The 24261-nt window shown below is 36.3% G+C and overlaps 1 protein-coding gene and 1 pseudogene across 2 annotated transcripts; both read left to right on the top strand.

Moving 5' to 3' along the window:
* The first annotated feature begins 1231 nt into the window (after positions 1–1231).
* Positions 1232–8412, top strand: LOC126627900 (uncharacterized). Of its 2 annotated transcripts, none has more exons than XM_050297468.1 (7): positions 1232–1402; positions 3730–3795; positions 4072–4225; positions 5040–5245; positions 6883–7174; positions 7354–7517; positions 7934–8412. In XM_050297468.1, exons 2-7 carry the CDS (start codon positions 3780–3782, stop codon positions 8122–8124), a joined length of 1023 nt encoding a protein of 340 aa, XP_050153425.1. In that variant the 5' UTR covers positions 1232–1402; positions 3730–3779; the 3' UTR covers positions 8125–8412. The 2 variants fall into 2 exon arrangements, with proteins under 2 accessions (XP_050153425.1, XP_050153426.1); XM_050297469.1 differs by having other exon boundaries at positions 8005–8412.
* Positions 8413–20185: 11773 nt separating this feature from the next.
* LOC126630744 (60S ribosomal protein L9-like) lies at positions 20186–21525 on the top strand (annotated as a pseudogene).
* The last annotated feature ends 2736 nt before the right edge of the window (positions 21526–24261 follow it).

Raw genomic sequence — 24261 nt, forward strand, 5'->3', positions numbered from 1 at the left:
AAATAAAAAATTATAAGGAATAAAATGAAGAGGAGATGTTTTAGGAAATTGAGATTACAAGTTGGGAAATTTTATTTGAACCCATCTAACCTCTTTTTACACCCAATTTAAATTTTAAATGTGAACTTTCTTTATTACCCTATTGCATAATTACCATCAAGTACAAAATAAAAGTAACAAGAAAAATAAGATTTATCAATAAACCCACCTTTAATAATCAAACTCTAATTATTACATAATTTTTCTTCTACGTTCTGTTCTGACAAAAATCATAAGACTCTCCCATTGAGAAAAAGCTCACTTTTTTTTATAGGTGGACATTAATCTTGAAGTTTTTGATCCTTCAACTAAGTATGAATGGATTTATGCAAGAATTGAATTATTGTTTTATATGTCATATATAACGTTGCCTGTGCAAGTTTCCCTATTCTTTTGTTCTTTTTGGCCTGTGGTCAGCTTTGCTTCATTTACAAGACAACTGATTGTCCTTTTTCTGGTGTTCAGTATTATTTTGTAGGCAAAGGAAGTGGCCTTCTCATTCATAAGTGTGCGTGTATGTCTTTTAATTTCCTCTACTTCCTTCAATTTGTTCGATAAGACATGATTCATCTAGCAATATATGCCTATAGGTTATAACTTATAAGTTTTTATATCATCAAACCATAAAAACTCAAGTTCATCTGCAACATACATCGTTATGCAAGGTATTCTAAGATTTTTTTAGAACAACGCTGTAGAGGTTGATGAAGACTCCATCAAAAAGCAATTGTTGGAACGAGAGGATGTGTAGAAAATGCATTGATTTTTGCTTTTTTATTTTTTTAAATGGGTTTAAGATAAATTACAAATTAAATTGGGTTTGTAAGGGTAGTTTAGGTAGTAAATATGGTCTAAAGAGATATTGATAGTTTCACTAATGGCGCGTTTACTAATCCATAATCAAATTGAGAGGAATTGGATCGAGGAGGAATTGGATTGAGGAGGAATTGAAATGAAGTAGAATCAGAATCAGATTCCTGTTGAAGTTGTTTACTAAAACTGTCTGAAATCGAAGTATAAATAATGTTGAGTTCATATAAATTGTTTACTTATTCAGTTGAATAAGTAAATTATGTTCATATAAAGTTATTGGATGTGCATATGTTGTAGACTTGCCTCAACACGACACAAATTTAAAAGTGTGCTACTACATAGTATTGAAAAATAGGAAAACAGAAAAAGAAAAAGGAAAGTAAGAGAGAGACAGAAGAAAGGACGACTTGGAGACTGAGGAAAGTAAGAGAGAGACAGAAGAAAGGACGACTTGGAGACTGAGAGGAAGAAGAGGTCTTTGTTTCTTGCGTCCTCGATTCCATTCGATCTTCCTCAATCCGACTGCTACCCTCGATTTTGCTTGATTGAGGTACGTGCTTCTCTCATCTGATCATCCATCATTGGAATTATCCAAGTACATGGGTTTCCTCGAATTTTGATGCCAGCTTCCGAATCAATTTCCCATTTTTTTCGTTTAGAATACTTTCATGTTGAGTGAGTTCCTCTCAATCCTTTTCATTTGTATGAGCTGTCGATTCTGTTCAGATTTTTCTTTAAATTGGTTTTGGGTTTGCTGTTGTTTGGTGAGGGAGAAGGAGAGGGATAACACTGGGGACGAGACTTGGGTTTATTTGGAATTTCAACTTTTATGCGAGGGCACAATGGGTAAGAAAAATGGATTCCTCACCCCCTCAATCCTCCGGAATCCAAATACCATCTAATTGTTAGGAGTCTAATTCCTCCAAATTTCGGAATTGGATTCCAAAATTTGTGTGAGACCCACTAAACTTTGATTCCCTTAAATTTGGTAAACATCGGAGTATTCCGTAATCAGAATTCAATTCTGTTTTCCGATTCCGATTACCCTTACGTAAACGTGCTATAAAATTAACATAGAGGTAAAGAGTAAGCTGGGTGTACAAAAAGGTTATATGAGTTCGAATAAAATTTCTCTTACAAGTTTTTAGGGGGTGTGGGCGGAAGAGAACGATTTGCTTTTGTTTTTTCTCCGTCTTTATATGACATTTTACAAGAGGATAAATTGGTCATTAAAATTTTTAATAAACAGGTGGTGTAGAAATAAAACATTTGGACGGGATAACAGCTCTCTTACATAATCAAGTTATTTTAAGAGTGGTGTTATACCCATCCTAATGGTTTATTTTCCCATTCACCTTATGTTTATTCCCACCATAACAAGTTGAAAAATACATAAACTCTTTTCCATGCACCATTATTTCCAAAATAACCCTACATATTTCTTCTTCAAATTTTCCTTGTTTTGAAAAATTATTATAATTTTTTTTAAAAAATCACCATTACCAAGAACTCCAAATATCACCAGACAGCATCCCCCTCCCCAAAAAAATCCCAGAATTGTAACTACAAAACACCCCCAAATCCTCAGCCACGGCACCAAGCAGAAAATGTTTCCAGCCTAAGCTCCACGCCAGAGGTATCTACAATAAACAAATTAAGCAATTAGCAACCCTTGCCCCTAAGATGTTTTTGCATTCTCAAAACATCACTGCCTCCTGATCAAGTTTACGTCTTGGCATCCAATTAAGGCAGCTTAACTAAAAATCGCCATCCCATTTAATTAATAACAAAAACAGTAGACAAAGACTTGCTCTCCCACTCCAGCTTGCAATCATTACTAAGCTAATGGATCTAGAGATGCAACATTCAGCCTTTAGAATGCAAAAATAACCACTGATGCATCCTTTTCACCCCCAAATGATGTGATGTAGAGAATAGATGATCACATTTCTATGCACAATGAATTTGTTCTAAGAACCAGACTCAGCCAAACATCTCTATGAGCATGCAATTTAGATGTAAATTCTGAAAACACACCGTGAGAGGCGTTGTAAAAGATATGGATTTGAGCATTTCAAAGCACGGTAATAAACAATTTCTGTCCGTTTTGCCACATCATGCCAATTGTACACTTCTTCCTGATAAATTAGGTCACACTGAAAAATCTCTCCCAATAAAGGAGAAATTTTTAGTTGTGACGGAAACACAAATGATATACCACGTATTTTAATAGGAGTGGTGGAAATTTTTAATTTTTAAGTTATTAACTTTGGGAACTTTAACGAAAAACACCTGGTACTGTTCACTTTAACGAAAAACCATATTTTTACACTAAAAAGTCAATCCTGGAACTATTCACTTTACTCTTTATTTTGTCCTTATCATTAAAACTCAAAGTTTTCAAGCTCTTTTCATTAGTTTTCCTATTAACTTTTTAGCACACATATCCCCTCATATGTATAGTGACACGTGATGTACCATCTCGTGTACCGGTCACACTGAAAAATCTCTCCCAGTAAAGCTTGTGGAGGTGAAGGGATTTATCATGTTTTTTTGCCTTTTCTTATTTATGATATTTTAGGTTTTCTTTGTCAATATATCTAATAATTATGAGGTAAGACATGATTGGTTGGTCTTTAGGTTTTTTAAAGTCATTTTATATTAGGATACATTTGTCAATAAAGTTATTATTTCAAAATAGGTGGTAAAATAAGACACTTGAGAAGGCTTAACATCACTATATTTTAATAGAAATTATATTTGGCCAGTGTATTTGAATAGACCTTATAGTAAAGTCAACCACAGCGTCGTTTTATTTTAATTTTGTTTGTTGTCTTTCTCTATCTCCATATATATGACCCTGCCTTAACTCTGCAGTAATCCATCATCAGCTGAGTCAGTTTGCATTTGATAACTCGTATTCTGCAATGGCAAAAGGAATTGGTATGTTTTTTACTAGCTAAATGTTTCCTTATCATAAAATGGGTTTTGGCTTCAATACTACGTAACACACAGTGCTACGGGTGTTTTAGTATTAAATTTGATTTCCACAAATTAGATTTTCAATTTCAATATTAATTCATTCATTTTTCATATAACTATTACGCCCCATTGAAGAAACACTGCATAAAATGATATTATTTTTTGTATTGTCAACAATTGACGTTTGAGAGAGTACCAGCTCTTTGCCCTAATTTTCTTCTGCTTTTGCATGTACAGATAGAGTTGGAGATATTCCAGAGAATATTAAAAGATACGAAAGATCCTTTCCGCCAGATCACTTTACGATGGAAATAAAGCCTTACTCCTTACTATCAAACCCGCAAGCAAAAATATATGAGTCAAGTGTCTTTGAAGCTGGTGGATACAAATGGTGGGTTAATTTCTTTTCTTCATTGACTTGTTAGGAATGATCTTTTTTTGGTGAATAAATTATATGCATTCTCATATATTCGTGCTTAATGAAAGAGATATCGAAATGATTTTTTTGTTTATTTATTTTTTTGCAAAGGACAATTTATAAATGATGAATTGAAATATAGACCGTTTGGTAGGGGTGTGTTCGGTTTTATTCAGATTAGTTATTTGTCAAAATCGAAAACTAAACTGAAATTACTATTCGAAGCGGTTTGATTTTTACAATTTGTATCTCGGTTCAATTTCGTTATTTTCAATTTTCTTCCTTTTTTCCTTTTAAACTAGAAATTGGAGAGAAAATGAAGATAAAAATATAGAGAATAAGGTTTTCAACATATTTGAGCCTAAAGTTAAGTTTACCTAGCCTTGGATTGAAATTAGACTATAGTTGACTTGGAATTGAACTTGGAAAATGAATACGCAACCAAATAAATAAATAAATAAATGATTTATATCTTATTCGGTTCGGTTTAGTTTTTGAACCACCAAAACCAAAATTGAACTAATAATTTTTGGTTATTGGTTTTCCGAGCCACCGCTACCGTTCAGATCATTAAAAAAGTTAACAAAGGTCTCTCTCAATTAAATCAGTGTATTTGAAGGATACCTCAATAAAAATGGACTGATACATAGATAAATTAGATTCAGTACATAAGATGCTTTTTAGATTGAAACTAAGTATTAGTTGAATTGAATTTGATTTTAGTCCTTTATCAAAGATGTTAGCCCCTTTGAATATGTAGTTGAATAATTGTAAGTTTGTGTTGTAGGAGGTTGTCACTTTACCCAAATGAAACAATAGATGGGAAGGGCTATATTTCCCTCTACTTGGCATTAGCATCTACAAATCCTTCTACTTCATTGACGTTAAGAAGTATTTTTCCTGGATCTAGGAAGCCGGTCGACGTATATGCCACTTTTAGACTGTTTGTATTTAATAATAAAAGTGTGGAGGACAAATACTTGACCGTCGAAGGTACGTATACCAAATACCTATCTAATTAATGCTGCATATGTATTCTATTCTATTATTCTTTCATCCCATCCCATAACAAGTTTTAATGTTGACTAATATGTTCATCCCACATGTTGATATGAACTATCTAATACCAAATCCCAATCTTTCCGGCTTCTGAAATAATAGACTGTCGTAGTTTTACCACCAGCTCATTCCTTTAAAAAAATGATTTAATACCAAATTCTAGGGGTGAGTTCAAAAAACCGAAAACCGAAAAAAACCGAAAACCAAACCAAACCGAAACTGAAAAAACCGAACCGAATGAAAAAAACAAACCGAATTGAAAAAACCGAACCGAATGAAAAAAACAAACCGAATTGAAAAAACCGAACCGAATCGAATTATTTTGGTTCGGTTCGGTTTCGATTCGGTTCGGTTTTAGTGATCTAGAAACCGAACCAAACCGAACCGAACCGAATTAATTAAATTAATTTTTTTATTTAATTATTTGTTTTGGATATTATTTTCTAAACCCAATTTGTAAATTAAAATGTGTTAAACCCAATCTGTTGCCAAACTTTAAGCTCAAAATATTAAAAAAGGCCTATAAAAACTCTAAACCCTAACCTATTATTTCTCCCCCATATAAGGTTCCGGAACCAAACCTCCTCTTGAAGTACCTATATCCATCTCCATAGCACTGTCTCCTTCTGCCACAGCTTTCTTTTCCAAATCTACTTTCATATAACATGTAACAGAATCCATAAACATTTATTTCAGGTAGATTACTTGGGTAATTTGTTATGGAAAAAAAATTCAACACACACTAAATAAATCCACCCACGCATTACTTTTACTAATCAAGTTGTCAACATGCAGTTACAAGCAAACAACCCTGATCTTTGAACAACATCATACAATTTAACTTTTTTAAGTCATTTGTACGATTTTTGTGTTGTGAGGTTGTTAGTTTGGACTTTGGAAGACTTGATTGATGATTTTAGTTCAACTTTAAATGTTTATTTTCATTATCTTTGATTCTAGTTAGAATGTTTATGTTATGATTGTGTTGGATATGTTAAAATTTAAAATATCAATGTTTTTCATTTTTTTAAAAAAAACAAAACAAAAAACCGAAACCGAACCAAAACCGAACCGGAAAAAATCGAACCGAAAAAAAAATGAACCGAACCGAACCGAAATTTCGGTTTGGTTTCGGTTTTGGCAAAAAACCGAACCCACCCCTACCAAATTCTGAAAGGTATATATGATTCCTGAATTAACTTTACCTTTGGCTTAACCAAACTAGACCGAGAGCACAAAGTAGTGGACCTAAGAATTTTGAAGTTGTGCTGGCCTCGACCAGTCTTACTGGATAGGTCAAAGACATTTTTTTTAGCCTTTCATACACTTGTGTTTAATCATGTTTGTTATTTTCGTTAGATTTGTTCAATTCGAAAGCCATAAATAAATAGGGGCGTATGAGAAGTTAAAAAAGACGTGTGAAATCTCTTTCAAGTCAACCAAAATATCTGAGCATCTTAGCGAAACACTAGCCAGAAAGAAATCTAATTCGATTGTCACCCCTCATGGCATTGTGTAACCCTATGTATACATACTAATTTACATTTCAATCTTCATGCTTATTACTACAGATGGTTCTGGAAAAGTAAGGCCATTTAACGAGCGGAGGACTCAGGAGTGGGGTTTTGCAAAATTTCTTCCTCGTTCAACATTCGAATCTCAGGGATACCTTTTCAATGATTGCTGCACTTTTGGGGCCGAGGTTTTTGTTCATAAAAACAACAGGAAAATCTCTAAAGAACCATTTATCCTTTGGAAACCTACAAATCCCATGCGTGCTGCCCAATTTAGACTGGAGAGCTTCCAATCAAAACATGACCCGGAGTATTTATCTCCAGAATTCACTCTTCAAGGAAGAAAATGGTATGCAAAATATACATATATGCAGAAATCAACTGACTTAGATTTTTGTAACTAGTATTCCAGTTTAATAGTGTTTTTTTCCACTTGGATTCTCTCATATAAATGGCGAATTTGATACCTAACTGTGGGGATAATGATTAATTATCACTTTATTATTCTTTTTTTCCGTACGCTGCTAGGAAGTTAAGGGTGTGTCCGAGAGGAGAAGGGAAGAAACAGAAGGACAAATCACTATCACTTTTCTTACGATCAACCGAAGATTTGAAGACTTTTCCGAGTATTTGTGCAGAATTCAAGCTTAGGGTATTGGATCAAGTCCGCCATGACAATATTGAAAAAACAGGTAACACCACTAAATTTACACCTATGTTTGCTGTCATCTTCCTCATGAGTCAAGACTTATCAACTCCAGTTGGAGAAAAAAATAATTCATTAATTTTGATTGGATACTGTTATATTAGCACTTTAAAAAGTTATTTTGCACTCATCTACGTTCAAATTCTGCATTAATTTAAAAGTATAAAAGAATAGCGCAACATGAATTTTTTATAGTGTCAATAACAGCTCTCTTAAAAAATTAAAATTTAGAATAAACAACTACTGACTTTTATACAACCCTAATGTGTGTAGGTCACTTGATTTTGTTGAAAAAAAAATTCCCCAGAAAGTGGGTCAGAACACAAGTATTATTAAAGAAAAATATTACTTGGCATGCAAGTATATATTGTCTTCTCTTAAAAATTTAGTTTCTTGTTTCAGTTAGTCATTGGTTCAGTTCATCAAACTGCGAACATGGTTGTCAAAGCTTCATGCCACTTAAAACTCTTCAGGACTCATCGAAAGGATTCATTCAGGATGATGCATTATCTGTTGAAGTTGAAATCCTTGCTATATCTGTGGCTAAAGCTCCTGCAACAACAAACAAAACGCCTATACTAGTGATCAAGTAAAATAAGAAAAATGCTAGGGAGACCGCTTTTATGTATCACATTGGTGTACCATATGATTTGGCAAGTGGTGTGTTCATATCATGTCAATTAATGGATTTATCTCATTAGATGTTAGTTATATGAATCATTTGCTATATCACGTGGTACACTAATATAGTATAAAAATGTAATTGCCTCGTAAAATAAACATGCATGCTTCTTCAAAATATGTGAACCGTATTCCATGCCATATATGTATATGCGGGTGCTCAAACTGCGAAGATTGTATCAAGTACTGTTTGAACTTTATTTGTTACTTGTTATGTTTGACTTCGACAAATATAAATTTTGTCTGCTCTCGCAATTAAAAAAATTGTATACGAGTTAAAAATAAGAATATAATTTGTAAATGCTAAATCCGTTTTAAACTCCAATTTGCAAATCTCGCACATGCTATACATGTGGGGGGAAAATCTTAGTGAGGAAAAGGTGGGAGAAAAATAAAAAAAAGTGAAGAATTACATTTTATTTTGATATTTTAAGTAAATTACTATTATAACCGTATTATTTAAATGTTTTTTATTAAAAATAAGGGGAAGGAAGGAAAAGCAGGGACATGCTTGGTATTTTGAGAAAATAATTGCCAAGCCATGTTCTCTTGGTAATAATATAGATAATTTATAGGCTTCAATGTCAAACCGGTCTCTATTTTTCACCATATCGCTTAATTTAGTCCATGTGTTTCATTTTGATCAATTTAGTCCCCATGTTTATCTCCTTTAACAATCTTAAACAATTCGTTAAAAAACCGTTAAAAATGCTAAAAAAATCAAATATTTATACTGCATAAGAAATCTTTTTTTATTTATTTTCGATATGCAGATCTATGAGGAAGGAGTGCCAAACACAAGCATAGCGAAAACAAGGGGTAGTTTCCGGTCCATTTCTTTAATATGTTGTAACATTTACCCCACAAGCCATCGACTCTTAACAATACCTCACCTCATCCCTAAATCCAAACCAAGTTTTATCGATTGGTTTCTGTATTTGATAAAATTAATGGCACGGTCATTTTATCTACCCCTTCCTTACAACGAATAATTAGTCAATGGAGAGGATTACTAAAATTAATGAATATATGTTATGGGTTTGTTACTGTTTGGGTCCAAAATAACACTTTGGGCCAAGCTTAGAATCGCTACCAGCCCAGGGAGGAACATCGGGAATATTCTTTGTCCTGTGCCAAGTCTAGTAGAGTTCGGCCGGATCTTATCAGAAGATGGTCTTACATGGATAAGGGTGAAGTGGTCGAATCCTGGTGCAATAAGGATTCTTCAAAGGTTAAGAATACTTCGAATCACGGGAAAATGCTGAGGATCAAAGGGTTGAATCTGAGCAATTAAGGAGCCTGGTTCAGAATCCTGTAGGAGTTAGGATTTGTCGAAACTTAATCAGATTGGCTTAAGGAATTCTAATTTGAGTGAAATTTTACCTCAGCCATTAGGGATATTACCATTATAAATAGAAAAGGGAGTGCATCATTCACAGCCCCTCCAATTCAACACACAACTGCCATGCGCAAACCTCTCAAACACCTTGAGATTTTTATTTTCTTTTTCCCCGCCAAGACATCTTCAGTTTGGATAGACAGCACTGTGAAGGCAACCGGTAACATCTTTAATTTAGACAAATAACACTGGAACTGTAGAATCAGCCAACCGATGAGCACCTTCAGTTTAGATAAATAACACTGCTTTGAGACCAACTGGTTATTTATCCAAGTCTTGGCCAGCAAGGATTTCTGAGTCCTTGTTGGAAGATGTCATCAGCCTTATCGGCGAAGTTAGGTGTTACCAGGTTACTACATTCCACACGCTGATAGCTATATTTGATATTAAACTTCGCAAAACTAGCAACCTTGTCTTCAGGCTCTAGAACCCGAAGGCCGAGACGTATTCCTTTTTCGGCCGCAATCGCGAGATCAAGAAGTCAGCAGTGCACCCAACGCCACATCAACATATTTTACTCCCCGATCGAACTCAGCCGACGAGTTGGCACGCCCTGCATTCAACCGAAAGACATAGTTAGCACATTAGTTACTCAGCCTGCGCATCACGTAGGCTAGGTAGTTTTTAGGGTCAACATTTTGGCATTCCCAGTGGGACCTAGTGCTAAAGCTATGAAGTTCATAACCATTGAGACACCGTCAATCAAAAAGAAAGCAATTATGGGTAAATCGACTGCCAGTTTACCACATATAGTTCAAAGTCCAGTACAAGATGGTACGTCATAGGCACAGGCTTCCCCTGTTGCCGTGACACCTAAAGCCGCAAACATGGCTCATCAAGAAATGGAAATTAATCTTGGCGGCCAGAGCCATGACGCCATGGTAATCACCCAAACTACTAGGATGGCGAAAGATGGTTTTATTGAAGTCTTGGCAGAAGATTGCGACGACGAATAAGATGAGATTTATGGTACACAATCTAAATCTTTCCTTCGATGATGGTTGGAAGAATAATCTCAGCAGTTTGAGCTAATATGTAGCCGAGAAGTGAAAAGTTTATATGACACAATGCACAAGGACACCTCGGCAATTCATAATTTACTTGAAATCCTAGTTAACATACCCCACAAAAGGGGGGTTATCAATCAGCCCAATCTGATTCCCTTTTTAAAGAATACCATATTGGGAGGGGAGAAGTTGCCACCGATGTAGGCTGAGATAGGATTCACTTGGCCAAGAACAATTGATCTTGAAAAAAACATAAGGTGAGCCAAGCACCAGTTCGGCTGAATTTGGCCGCGAGCATAAACCACATCTGTTGATATGGTTGAAGTCTAGAGAATAATCAACACGGCTTGGAAAAAAAGGTTGAAATTCCCAAAATTTATCCACCAATATCCAGCATTTGTTGAAAGGTTTGAGAATCCCCGAGGATTCGAGATCCCAGATTTTAGTCTTTTCGCTAGAGAGTCGTCATTGTCCTCATTGGAACACGTGGCTAGATTTATTTCTCAATGTAGAAATGCCAATAGTGATTTCCACAAATCGCGACTGTTTAATTTTTTGCTCACAGGCACGACGTTCGCATGGTACATCAACCTTCCACCAATTCTATACAAAACTGGGAGGAGATGGTCGAAAAGTTTCATGAGTTCTATCGACCTAGAATGGAAGTGTCAGTATCTTATCTGGCTAGAATGGCTTAGTCAACCGATGATTCTCCAATGGAATTTCTTACCAGGTTCAAATTAGCCAAGAATTGGTGCCGAGTACCACTCCCCAAGGTTGAATTTGTTAGGTTCGCCCAGAACAGCTTAGATGTGGAATATAAGAAGAAATTCTTAGTGGCAAACTTTTGAGATATGTATGAGTTGGCTCAGCACATCGAGCAATATGATTACTTGCTCAAAGAAGGGAAAATCTCGAAAACCCCAAACCCGTGGGACGATCTATAAGAATCCAACAGTTAATTATGCTTCAGCCGGATGTGACGAGTCCCAATATGTTAGTATAGACATGACCGAGATAGTAATTGACAAACCTTATATATGCAAGGCACTAGCTCACGCTAGTTCCAATGACGTCAAAACGCTAGGCCTCCATCAAAGCAACTGTCAAAACGTCAAAAGGTGTACACTTTTAACATAACCAAGGCTGATGCTATCTTCGACACTATTACTTGCAAAGATCATTAAGCTTCGGCCGAGGCATGACATTCCCAAGGCCAAGATTTAGAAGGGAAAATATACAACCATCACAACTCGAACAAGCATACAACAAATAACTGTGTCGTATTCTGTGATGCCATCCAAAGCTAGATCGACAATGGCAAACTAAAGTTCCCAGACACAACTCAGATGTTTTGTCCAAGTCTTAGAAACGTAGCTGACAAAGAATACACTACATGGCCCATCAATGAGCAGCTCAGGAAGTTTCAATCACAAAATGGCGACTTAAAGAAACGACATAAAAAAAAGGATAGTCGACAAACTCCGGCAATCATGACTGAATTGCCTTAAGGAAAAAAGGTAATTGATTGCGATTTTGAAAATAAGATTGAAGAGTTTAAGAGACGAATCAAACTCCTTCTTCAGCCTAAAGAGATGAAAGTTCTCATCGAGCATTTCAAGAATGAGGCCGAGAGCAAGCTTCCTCCACCACCGCCACAAAAGCCATTGATTAAAGTCAAACAAAATCATCATCCACCATTCTTTGGTGAGGCTCTAGAATACATGCGAGAATTTCAAAAGAAAAATTCGACAAACAACCTATATAGCCTCCCAAAGGCATGCCAGGAATCTCTTGATTTAGCCTTGACAGGCCCTAAAGCCAAACAAATTATTCAAAAGTGGTCGGATTTGGGAATGAAGGCCAGGTTTCAGCACATTCGTGAAGCTAGTGTTCTTGGCTTCAATGTGGATCCATATACCGATTTAGATCCTGCAGAGACATCTCATTCTCTTTAGATGATTTGCAATACTTGCGACATTATTTTGAGGTTTTTTCCGCCGTATCTTTATTTCGGCTTCACGAACATAAAAACCGATCTCGTCGAAAGGCTAAACGCCTATCTAGACACACGAGATGCTCGCATCGTATATCAAGAACGAACTCGCAAGACATTGCAAGCCTAGGATCAAGTTTCACCATTAATCGAACCAGTTGTCAAAGTTGAGGATGAAATGGCCAAGCCAACACCAGGTAAACATATTTTACCTGTGGCTGAAGATGATGTTATTGGCTCAACCCAAGATCAGGACATTCTTCCAAATAATCCAGAAGACGAGGGTCGTGACCCAATGGGCTCTTTGGTACTCGACAACATGGAAATCAGCATAGTCCATGTCCTATTTGCTGAGTTCCAACCAACCACCTCTCAACCAAGTTTTTTAGATGGTGATTTGGTTGCCAAATAGACCACGCAAATCGACTTCGTGGCCACCGAAGAAGTCGATATGATTAGCAAGAAAGACAAGCTTATAGCAGCCTTAGCCTAACTATTTCCCCATTCTTTGGCCATCAACCTTCATCATTTGAAGCCATTATATGTAACGGCCCATATCAAAGGGTATCCGATATCCAAAGTTTTCGTCGATTGTGGAGCAATAGTCGACATCATGCCTGTTTCCATTATGAAGGCGTTGTGAAACTCTAAAGGTTAGCTCATCCCATCAGACGTGACCATGAGTAGCTTTGTAGGCGAAAAGTCTCAAACTAAAATAGCGTTTCCTTTGGAAGTAAATATCGCAGATCAAACTTACATAACCACGTTATAGTCGATTCGAAGACCGAGTACAAGGCATTGCTAGGTCGTGGTTGTATCCCTTCTTCGCTATACCAAGTCCTTATCTTTTGGGATAGCAAATCGGTTGTAGTTCATCTGGCCAACAATCAGTCATTCGAGGCTAACATGATTGAAGCCCACTATTATAACGACCAAGTCAGCTATATCACCATACAAAGTTTCAACAAAGAATGACAGCCAACCCCAATCTCTGTTCAGAAAGACATTAAGGTTGGCGCCGAGATTATTCATCACGACTCGACGAGGCTTGGGTTGACCGACCTAGATGACTGATACAAAACAGGACAGACGCAAAGCCGCAGTTTCATCTATTATGGAACGACTACTGACCCATTTGTATACCATTTCCAAGCAGCCGAATTTTGGCGTGAACTTAGTAGAGTTCATCGTCGAATGAGGTGATGGCCCAATCTTGTCACTAGATAAAGTCCAAGTTGCACCAGCCGAGCTCAAAGATAATCGGCCTGAAGTGAAATACCTTTTGGAAGAAATAAATGTCAGAATAGCTAATGAACCTTTACCTTTATTTATTAGCACCTTATTGCCTTCATCCATGAAGGCCGAACTTTGTAAATTACTTGAGGAATTTAAAGATTGTTTTGCTTGGAGCTACCATGAAATGCATGTCGTGATCGAACACTGGTCGAACACGAACTACGTATCAAAGCGGGCTGTAAACCCTTTCGAACACGTACTACGTATAAAAGATGAACTTGTTCAACTTCTAAAATCCGGCTTTATTCAGACAACTCGATACGTCGAATGGTTGGCGAATATCGTCCAATCTTAAAGAAAAATGGTGCGTTACGCATTTGCATTAATTTTTGTAATCTAAATTTTGCAACTCCCAAAGACGAATACCCAATGCCAATTTCAGATTTGTTAATCGACGCTGCAGCAAACCACGAGATTCTATCTTTCATGGACGGCAACGCTGGTTACAATCACATTTTCATCACCAAGGTCGATGTCCATAAAATCATTTTTCGATGCCTTGGGGCACTCGAGACCTACAAATGGGTCGTTATGCCTTTCAGACTTAAGAACGACGGCGCCACATATCAACATGCCATGAATACCATTTTTCATGACCTGATTGGCATAATTGTTCAAGTGTACATCGATGATGTTGTAGTCAAGTCGAAACGCTGGCCGAACACATTTAGATGATCTTCGACGAACTTTCCTTTGTATGCGCCAAAACTAATTTAAAATGAACCTCGCGAAATGTGCCTTTGGCGTATCTGCATGAAATTTCCTGGGTTTTCTTGTGCATCATCAAGGCATCAAGTTAGACAAGAACAAGGCTCATGCGATCATCGGGGCCCCACCCCCGACAACCAAGAAGCAATTGCAATCCTCGCTTGGCAAGATCAATTTTCTTCGTCAATTTATTTCTAACTTAGCGGGAAAAACAAAGGCTTTTTCCACGCTCCTGAAACTCAAGGATTCCAACCTTCAAATGGCGAGAATAACAACAGGATGCTTTTACACAAATTAAGGTCTCTCTTACTACCCCATGTTCTTATGCCACCTTGGCGCGACAAACCTCTGAAGTTGTATATCTCGATTGCTGAAGAATCCATTGGTTGTCTTTTTACGCAAGACAATGACACCGGTCGAGAGCAGGTCATTTTTTATCTCAGCCAAAATCTTAACTCGGCTGAGATGAATTATTCGGCGATCGAGAAACTTTGCTTAACTTTATTCTTTGTCGCGTCTAAACTCAGGCATTACATGCTCCATTCAGTTACTCAAGTCATTGCCCAAACTGATGTTATTCGATACATGCTCACTTGGCCAATAGTCAAAAGGTCAAATTGAGAAATGGACAATGGCGATATCCAAATTTAGTTTGCAGTACGTGCCCAAAAAGCCATCAAAGTTTAGGCTCTAGCCAGTTTCTTAGCTTAGCATCTTTCTCCATACGGTTTTGGGGGCAACGACGTAGAAATTGGCATTATGGTCTAATCACCTGACCACTACAAATGGTATTTTTCTCTCAAGCTATATTTCAATTGTACTAATAATCAAGCCGAGTACGAAACCCTTGTCATCGGCCTTAATATTCTTCATGACTTAAAGGCAACCTGGGTGCTTGCCCTTGGCGATTCAGAACTTGTGATTAACCAGCTCAATTGGACTTTCCGTTGCATGAGTTGTACTCTGGCACCCTATCATATGGTCGCCACCTATTTAGCCGAATCATTTGCAGGCATCACGTTTAAACATATCTCTTAAATTTAGAATACTGATGCATATGAGTTAGCCCAAATAGCTTTTATAGCATAACTCATGGGGGGTGAGGTAGGCCGGGTCATACCAGTTGATCGGCGTCCATACCCGACCTTAGTTTATCAACAAGCTCTCAAACAGGACAGTGTAATCCGGACACGAGTTATGTCTTTGCCTTCGTTACTCGAACAAGAGGTTCTTATAGACATCTGCGTGGTCAAGACATTACCAGATGATTCGAGAAAATCAATTGTACTGTACCTTGACGATCCTGGTGGCAAGCACGACTGCAAGACAACGATACATGCTACAAATTATGTAGTATATCAGAATGTGTTGTATAAAAAAGGCGATGATGGTCTGTTGTTCGTGTCTCGACCCAAAAGAAGCCGCTCAAGCTATTACAGATGTGCATGAAGAAATATGCAATGCTCATCAATCTGACCGAAAAATGCACTGGCTGCTCCCTGACACGGATATTTCTAGCCGAGTATTTTAAAACCTTGCATAAAATATGCATGGAGTTGCTTACAATGTCAAATCCATGGGCTTATCCAGAAAATCCCGACCGAATTGTTTCACTCGGTCACCAAACCATGGTCGTTCAGAGGGTGGGCCATGTATGTAATTGGCAAAATCATGTTGTCATCTAGATCAATGAAACATGCGTGGATACTCGTAGCGACTGATTATTTCACCAAGTGGGTTAAAGTAAAATCGTACGCCAAGTTAACGTCCAAAAAAGTTTGCAATTTCGTAGAAGAAAATATTGTTACAAGATTCGGTGTGCTAGAGATGATTATCACGGACAACGGCACGATTTTCACGGCTGATAGGTTTAAAGACTATACAGCGAGTTTGAGAATTTGGCTCGAACAGTCCATGCCGTATTGTCCACAGACGAATGGGCAGGCCGAAGCAAGCAACAAAGTTTTGATTGATGTTCTCAAAAAAAATGGTGAAGGAAAAGCCTGGAATGTGGCATTTTAAAGTTAAATGAGGCATTATGGGCATATCAAACTTCACTTCGATCAACAACAGGGACAACTCATTATACCTTAACTTATAGGCACGATGTAATGTTACCGGTCAAGTTGAGTATAAATTCATTGCTAATTATCGAACAAAGCAGTTTGTTTAGGGCCGAATATAGTCAAGCAATGAGGCAAGATTTGGAAGATCTATAAGAGGCTCGACTTGATGCCTATAACCTGCTAGCAGCGCAGAAAAAGATTGTCGAGCTAGCTTATAATCAACGAGTAAAGTAAAAGACGTTAAGCGAATATGACTTAGTCTAGCAATTGGTGTTGCCAATAAGGATCAAGGATCTTAGATTAGGAAGAACCATCTATCATTCACAAGGTTCTTGGCAAAAGAGCATACCATCTCAAGGATCGAACTGGTTTGATACATAAGTTGTCAATCAATGGGAAGTTTTTAAAAAAGTATTATACAATTACTTGGGAGATGCAAGAATAAGGAAATATTTCATTAAGTCAGTAAAAAGTACATGTATGCAACAAAAGTCAACCGCCCCACAAGTCGGCATCGGGAATATAATCTATACGGTTGAAGGAAAGAAAGCTTCAAGTGTAGCTTTTAGCTCCAGTCATTTTACTTCGCCCGTAGTGATCTCAACCTGTCGAGTCCTCTTGTCAGCCTTCAGCATTTGTATCTGTTTTACGCCAGCCGAGGTTTATTTACCTCAAAGTCCTTCTCAAGCTCGAGGCAATGGCAGACCTTTGGGATTGAAGTTCACCAATCTGACGATCAAGGTCGGCCATTTTCTCCTTCTTTGCCTTCATTGCCTCGAGCTCTGGTAGGGTAGCTTCTTGAGCGGTCGTTGCAACCTTCAGGTCCTCATCGGTTTGAAGAGCTTTCTCAAAAATATCAAAGTATAGCCGAATTCTCTCCGAAACGATCGTCAGGTGAATGACGTTTTCATTGCTCACCAGACCATCAGCGACAAGGTTGTTCAAGCATTCTTCCACAAGGTCGAGGCCTTTGTTTTGGAGAACTTGCAGAGCTGAGAGAGACATAATCTCTTGAAGCTTGGTTAGAGCATTGGACTCGGTCAGGGCTATAAAAGGACCAGTTATCCTGAATGTATTGGAAAAATAGGCGTCGAGCTAGACCTCATAGGATGGCTGCATAGAAGAAACATTAGATAGGCAAAATTTAAAGGAAAGACTAACAAAGAGAAAATCAACGGTCCTAGATCTAAGGTTTGAAGGGAAAATCCGGTCGAAATCTTTAATAATCATTGTGAAATTTAAAAATCCAGGTGAAGAGATCGAAAAGCACGCAAATTAAGGTTGCACAATTGCATGTGACGGCGAACTTTAAGGCACAATCAGTATAAAGAGACGTTTTGATGTCTATGCACCTCGAGGAACACCTTCAGTTTGGATAAACAGCATAGCTTTGAGATTGACTGGTTATTTATCCAAATCTCGACCAGCAAGGATTTTCGCATCCTTGTTGGAAGAGGTCATCTCATCAGCCTTCTTGGCGAAATGAAGTGTTACCAAGTTACTACATTAGGCACACTGAGAGCCGAATTTGATATTGAACTTTGTAGAACTAGTAGGTTTGTCTTTAGGCTTTAGAACTTGAAGGCCGAGACATGTTCCTTCCTCGGTTGTAGTCGCGAGATCAAGAAGTCAGCAACACGCCCAACGCTACATCAACATATTTTACTCCCCGGCCGAACTCGGTCGATGAGTTGGCACGCCCCGCATTCAACCGAATGACGTAGTTAGCTCATTAGTAACTCAGCATGTGTGCCACGTAGGCTAGGTAGTTTTTAGGGTCAACAATTACATAGACGTACATGCTTATTGCTAGTGAACCTATGTTGTTAGGTTCGAATAACGTGAAACTCATTTTTAGTATGGGAAGTGTTATTGGCATTCCAAAAATCTCATTCTACACTCCTCACAAGTGTTTTCTTTCCAAATATAGAAAGTTTAGAGTGTAGAATGAGATTTTTGGAGTGCCAATAACAATTCCCTTTAGTAATTCTAATCATGTGGTTTTTAATGTTAATGAACCTATTATCCCTTTCGAATCTGTTTTGTATGTTCAAAAAGAGGCTTGTGTGGTTAACCAACCTAAATGCTTGTCTAAACGTGACGCCCATTAAATTGAACATCATGTAAAATGTCGGAGTTTGTTGTTCGTTTGTAAGATGACTAATTATCTTCTTTCTTTTATTTTCTTTTATTTTTCTTCTTTATGCTCTAAGCCCAATTTACAGATTTTATTTTTAATTTATAAAATCAACCTATATTACAGGTTAATTGGATGTATCTATACTCATATGACAAATTCTATATACAATCAAGGGAGCTTTATATAGAGACAAAAAATTTCACTATATTTTAAGGAACTCTACTAGTTTTTAAACATGTTAAGGAGAGACAAAAATATAAAAACAGCTAAACCAAGCACAAAAACATGGAAATAATGTTTTAAAATACCAATCATACCCCTAAGGGTTTCGGGTTGTTAATAACCTCACCCTCACAACTCCAAAATTAATGTGTCATAAGCTCAACCCATCGTCAACTATTTATGCAAAATCATTTGAACTCATCTTCGATCATTTTTGCATAATCAGTTCAATCAATCATCGACCATTTTTGCGGAATCAATTCAATCCGTCCTAGATCATTTTTGCAGAATCAGTTTAACTCATCTTCGACCATTTTTGCAGAATCAGTTCATCAGTCTTCGATCATTTTTGCAAAACCAGTTGCACCTGTTCTCGATCATTTTTGCAAAATCAGTTCAACTTGTCTTCGACCATTTTCATATAATCAGTTCATCAGTCATCCACCATTTTTGCAGAATCAGTTCAACTTGTCTTGGACCATTTTTTGTAAAACCAGTTCATCAATCCTCAACCATTTTTGTAGAATCAATTCAACTCGTGCTTATCATTTCATCGCATTTCTCCAAAACGCTGCATCCCTTTCTATCTCCTCCTAATAGTAATCCCCTAATCATTTAAATTAATTACATAAGAAAAATGAAAATGAAAACTTGAAAACAAAAAAAAAAAAAGAGCGAGACTATGAACTTATGGTGTATATTAGTGTATCCACACCATCATCGGACTCCGTCGCCTCCAGATTGACCTTCCGAGCTTGCTCGAAAGCGTTGTCAGAGACAAGTCCTCCATGTTCAATTTTTTATTGTAGGGGTGGGCTTCTTTTATTTTTCCTAATCGAAAAAGATAATGAATGATAATATTGTATGATATGGTGTTCCAGTGAACCCCCACTTCGGGATATTCATTGAAAATTTTTATTGCCATCTCAATTCCATCAAAGGTGCTTGATAGCCGATGAAGAAATAAATTACAGGAATCAACAGAGATAACCAACCCATAGCTCAACAATTTATCAAAAAGCTTTCTTGCTTCATTGAGTATCCCAGTTTCAACAAGGGCCTAGAAGAAAACATCAAACACATGGGGATCTGAACCCCAATTCTTATAAGTGTATATTTTTTTTTTAGGAAAACTAATGAAAAGGGCTTGAAAACTTTGAAAGTTAACCAAAAACCATGTAATAACTTTATTTAATGGTTAGGACAAAGCCCAATGTTAAACTAGTCCAATTAAAATGGCCCAAACTATAAATTTCCGATTTTGCCCTGACGGCAAGTCTTTGTTCGTTTATCCTCTCTTCCTTTCTTCTCTGCTATTCCCTGCCTCCATAACCTCAAATTCCTCGTCTCCTTTCATCACCAACCGGAGCTGCAAAGCGATAGAGAGAGAGAAACAGCCAGAGCAGCGAAGATGATGACCATCCTCTCCTCTGAGACCATGGACATCCCCGACGGTGTCAAGATCAAGGTCGACGCTAAGGTCATCGAGGTCCTCACGGGAATAAGACCAGAAAGCTGAAGCTGAAGCTCAAGGCCTGGTTCGGCTCCCTCAAAATCAGCCCCGCCATCCGCACCGCTCTCTCCCACATCGGAAATCTCATCACCGACATCACCAAGGGGTATCGCTACAAGATGCGTTTGTGTATGCTAATTTTTCTATCAATGCCTCCATCACTAATGAGGCCAAGTCGATTGACACACGTAACTTTTTGAAAGAAGGTGAGTAAGGTGGATATGATGATGTTTCTACCACCCAATGTGAAAAGGTCAAGGATAACCCCATCTTGGATGGAAATGAATTTTTCTCGATCTTGTGCCCTGATCAACCAGAAATGCCATCTTGTATATTAGGAAGTTTCTTGATGGTATCTATGTGAGCGAGAGGGGAACCATTGTTGCAGAGGAATGAAGGGTGTTTGTTTTTTTGTTCTTTCTGAATGTAGTTTAATTTCTTCATGGGATTGGCTAGTTATTCCTTTTGTTGAAAAGTACATGTGGAAGAAAATATATCAAGGGGTAGATGCGGGCTGCGGGTTCTGTTGAATGTTTGATTGTGTTGCTGTTTTTGGTAAGAAATTAGAGTGAAAAATATTAAATATCTGTCATGGTTGATATATTTGATTCAGTTCATAGAGGAGTAATGGAGAAACTGATGGATTTAAGTACTTGAGGGAAAGCTTCCCTTTTGTAATCACTAAAATAAAAATGAGGAAGCATTGATTGGAATGGAAGGCAGATTTAAGGCAAAGTTGTATTGATTAGGAAAATAAGCCATTAGAATGCTAAAATAAAAATGAGAGTTTGGTTCGTTTAATTTTTTTGTTTGTTTGTAATATCTCATGTTCTCAAGGATTTGTTTTGTGATGTAGTTTATAAACCTTTGATGATGGTTGGCCATTATATGTGTGCATTTGGGGTGCTGTGTCGTGAGTTTGTGAATGAAAATAATAAATTTGTAAATGAAAATTTATGTGGTGTATTTGGAGGTGTTTTGAAATTGTGTTTTTGTTTCATGCATAACAAAAATAGTCGTTGTTTAGTTTAAGAAATAGTGATCTTACTCGTGTTCAGTTATATAAATAGTTAATGTTCAATTTTAGAAATAGTTAATGTTCAATTTTATTAAACAAAAATAGTCGTTGTTTAGTTTAGGAATTAATATTTGTTTTTGTAGTTTTTGTGTGTGTGTGGACTGACTGCTACTATGTGTGTACCTACGTATGTATGTCCATTTGAGACAGTGAGATTTAACCCATTTCATTTAGAGCGAATAGAGATCGATCGATTATGTTAAAGAACTTGATTAATTATAAATTTTCATCATTATAATTTACAAGAAATTACGCTAAAGAAGAAATGAAATATTTGAACCAACTACTCAGTGAGTTCAAGAGAAATTGTCTTATTCATTAGAGTAATCTACTACTTACAATTTATTATTTGATTTAACTTTCACATTTTACATTCTTATGTGTTATGCACACAATGTAACCAGTTTAAGAAATAGCGATAGTACCCGTGTTCAGTTTAAGAAATAGTGATAGTGCCCGTTTTCTGTTTAAGAAATAGTTAGTGTTAAGTTTACGAAATAGTGATAATACTTGTATTCAGTTCAAGAAATAATCAGTGTTCAATTCTATCAATATCCTGTAAAATAATTGGATATCTAATTTTATAATGTAGCCTTCAAGGGGTATATAATTGGACAAAGAACAAAGACATTCACATGGAGCCTAATGAATGTTGCTGGATGTTGGGAACCTATTAAGATTGATTTGGCAGACATGGAGGAAAAGAATGAAGAGGCTATTGCTGCCTTCATTGAAGAAGTCCACTTAAGCCATTAATTTGGTAGACATCGAGGAGAAAAACATGATATAATGTAAATATGCATATATAAGTTCAATGAGCAGCACTATCATATATTAATTTGGTAGACTAAATCATAGAGGGTTAATCGTATACCATTGAAAATTTTGCGGGAAATAAAATTGTTGCAGGCTCTAAACCTAAACATTGACTATTTCTTAAACAGAACACTAGCACTATCATTGTTTCGTAAACTAAACATTGACTATTTCTTAAACAGAACACTAGCACTATCACTGTTTCGTAAACTAAACACTGACTATTTCTTAAACTAAATACTAGTACTATCACTGTTTACACTGTTTCGTAAACTAAACACTGACTATTTCTTAAACTAAATACTAGTACTATCACTGTTTTGTAAACTAAACACTGACTATTTATTAAACGGAACACTAGTACTATCACTGTTTCGTAAACTAAACACTGACTATTTCTTAAACGGAACACTAGTACTATCACTATTTTGTAAACTAAATATTGACTATTTATCAAACGAACACTAGTACTATCACTGTTTCGTAAACTAAACACTGACTATTTCTTAAATAGAACACTAGCACTATCACTGTTTTGTAAACTAAACACTGAGTATTTATTAAACGGAACACTAGTACTATCATTGTTTCGTAAACTAAACACTAAGTATTTCTTAAACGGAACACTAGTACTATCACTGTTTTTTAAACTAAATATTAACTATTTATCAAACGAACACTAGTACTATCACTGTTTCGTAAACTAAACACTAACTATTTCTTAAACGGAACACTAGTACTATCACTGTTTCGTAAACTAAATATTGACTATTTATCAAACGAACACTAGTACTATCACTGTTTCGTAAACTAAACACTAACTATTTCTTAAACTGTACACTAGTACTATCACTGTTTCGTAAACTAAACACTGATTATTTCTCAAACGGAACACTAGTACTATCACTATTTCTTAACTGAACATTGATTACTTCAGTTTAAGAAATAGTCAGTGTTCAGTTTAAGAAATAGTCGATTCAGTTTACTAAATAATCAATGTTCAGTTTTTGAAATAGTCAGTATTCAGTTTAAGAAATAGTTATAGTACCAGTGTTCAGTTTAAGAAATAATGATAATACTTGTGTTTAGTTATAGAAATAGTTAGTGTTCAGTTTAATAAATAATCAGTGTTTAATTTAAGAAATAGTGATAGTATTAGTGTTCAGTTTAAAAAATAGTTATAGTACCAGTGTTCAGTTCTAAAAATGGTCAGTGTTCAGTTATAACTAGTGATAGTAACACGTGTTCAATTTAAGAAATAATGATAATACACGTGTTCAATTCTAGAAATAGTGGGTGTTCTGTTAAAAAATAGTCAGTGTTCAATTTAAGAAATAGTCAGTTCAGTTTAAGAAATAGTCGGTTCAATTTACGAAATAATCAATGTTCAGTTTACAAAATAATCAGTATTTAATTTAAGAAATAGTGATAGTACCAGTGTTCAGTTTAAGAAATAATGATAATACTCGTGTTCAGTTATAGAAATAGTTAGTGTTCAATTTAAGAAATAATCAGTATTTAATTTAAGAAATAATGATACCACTAGTGTTCAGTTTAAGAAATAGTCGGTTCAGTTTACGAAATAGTCCGTATTCAATTTAAGAAATAGTGATAGTACCCGTGTTCAATTTAAGAAATAGTGATACTACTAGTGTTCGGTTTAAGAAATAGTCAGTTCAGTTTAAGAAATAGTCGGTTCAGTTTACGAAATAGTCCGTATTCAGTTTAAGAGATAGTGATAGTACCAGTGTTAGTTTAAGAAATAATGATAATACTCATGTGCAGACGGATACGAGGGTGCGAAAATC

Source organism: Malus sylvestris, chromosome 7 (genome assembly GCF_916048215.2).
Source record: "Malus sylvestris chromosome 7, drMalSylv7.2, whole genome shotgun sequence".
Classification (NCBI taxonomy): domain Eukaryota; kingdom Viridiplantae; phylum Streptophyta; class Magnoliopsida; order Rosales; family Rosaceae; genus Malus; species Malus sylvestris.

Bases quoted from the DNA above. Each gene is read 5' to 3' on its own strand.
- LOC126627900 (XM_050297468.1), top strand. The intron at 5,246-6,882 runs GTACGTATACCA...TTATTACTACAG, and splicing joins CAAATACTTGACCGTCGAAG to ATGGTTCTGGAAAAGTAAGG. The intron at 7,175-7,353 runs GTATGCAAAATA...GTACGCTGCTAG, and splicing joins ACTCTTCAAGGAAGAAAATG to GAAGTTAAGGGTGTGTCCGA.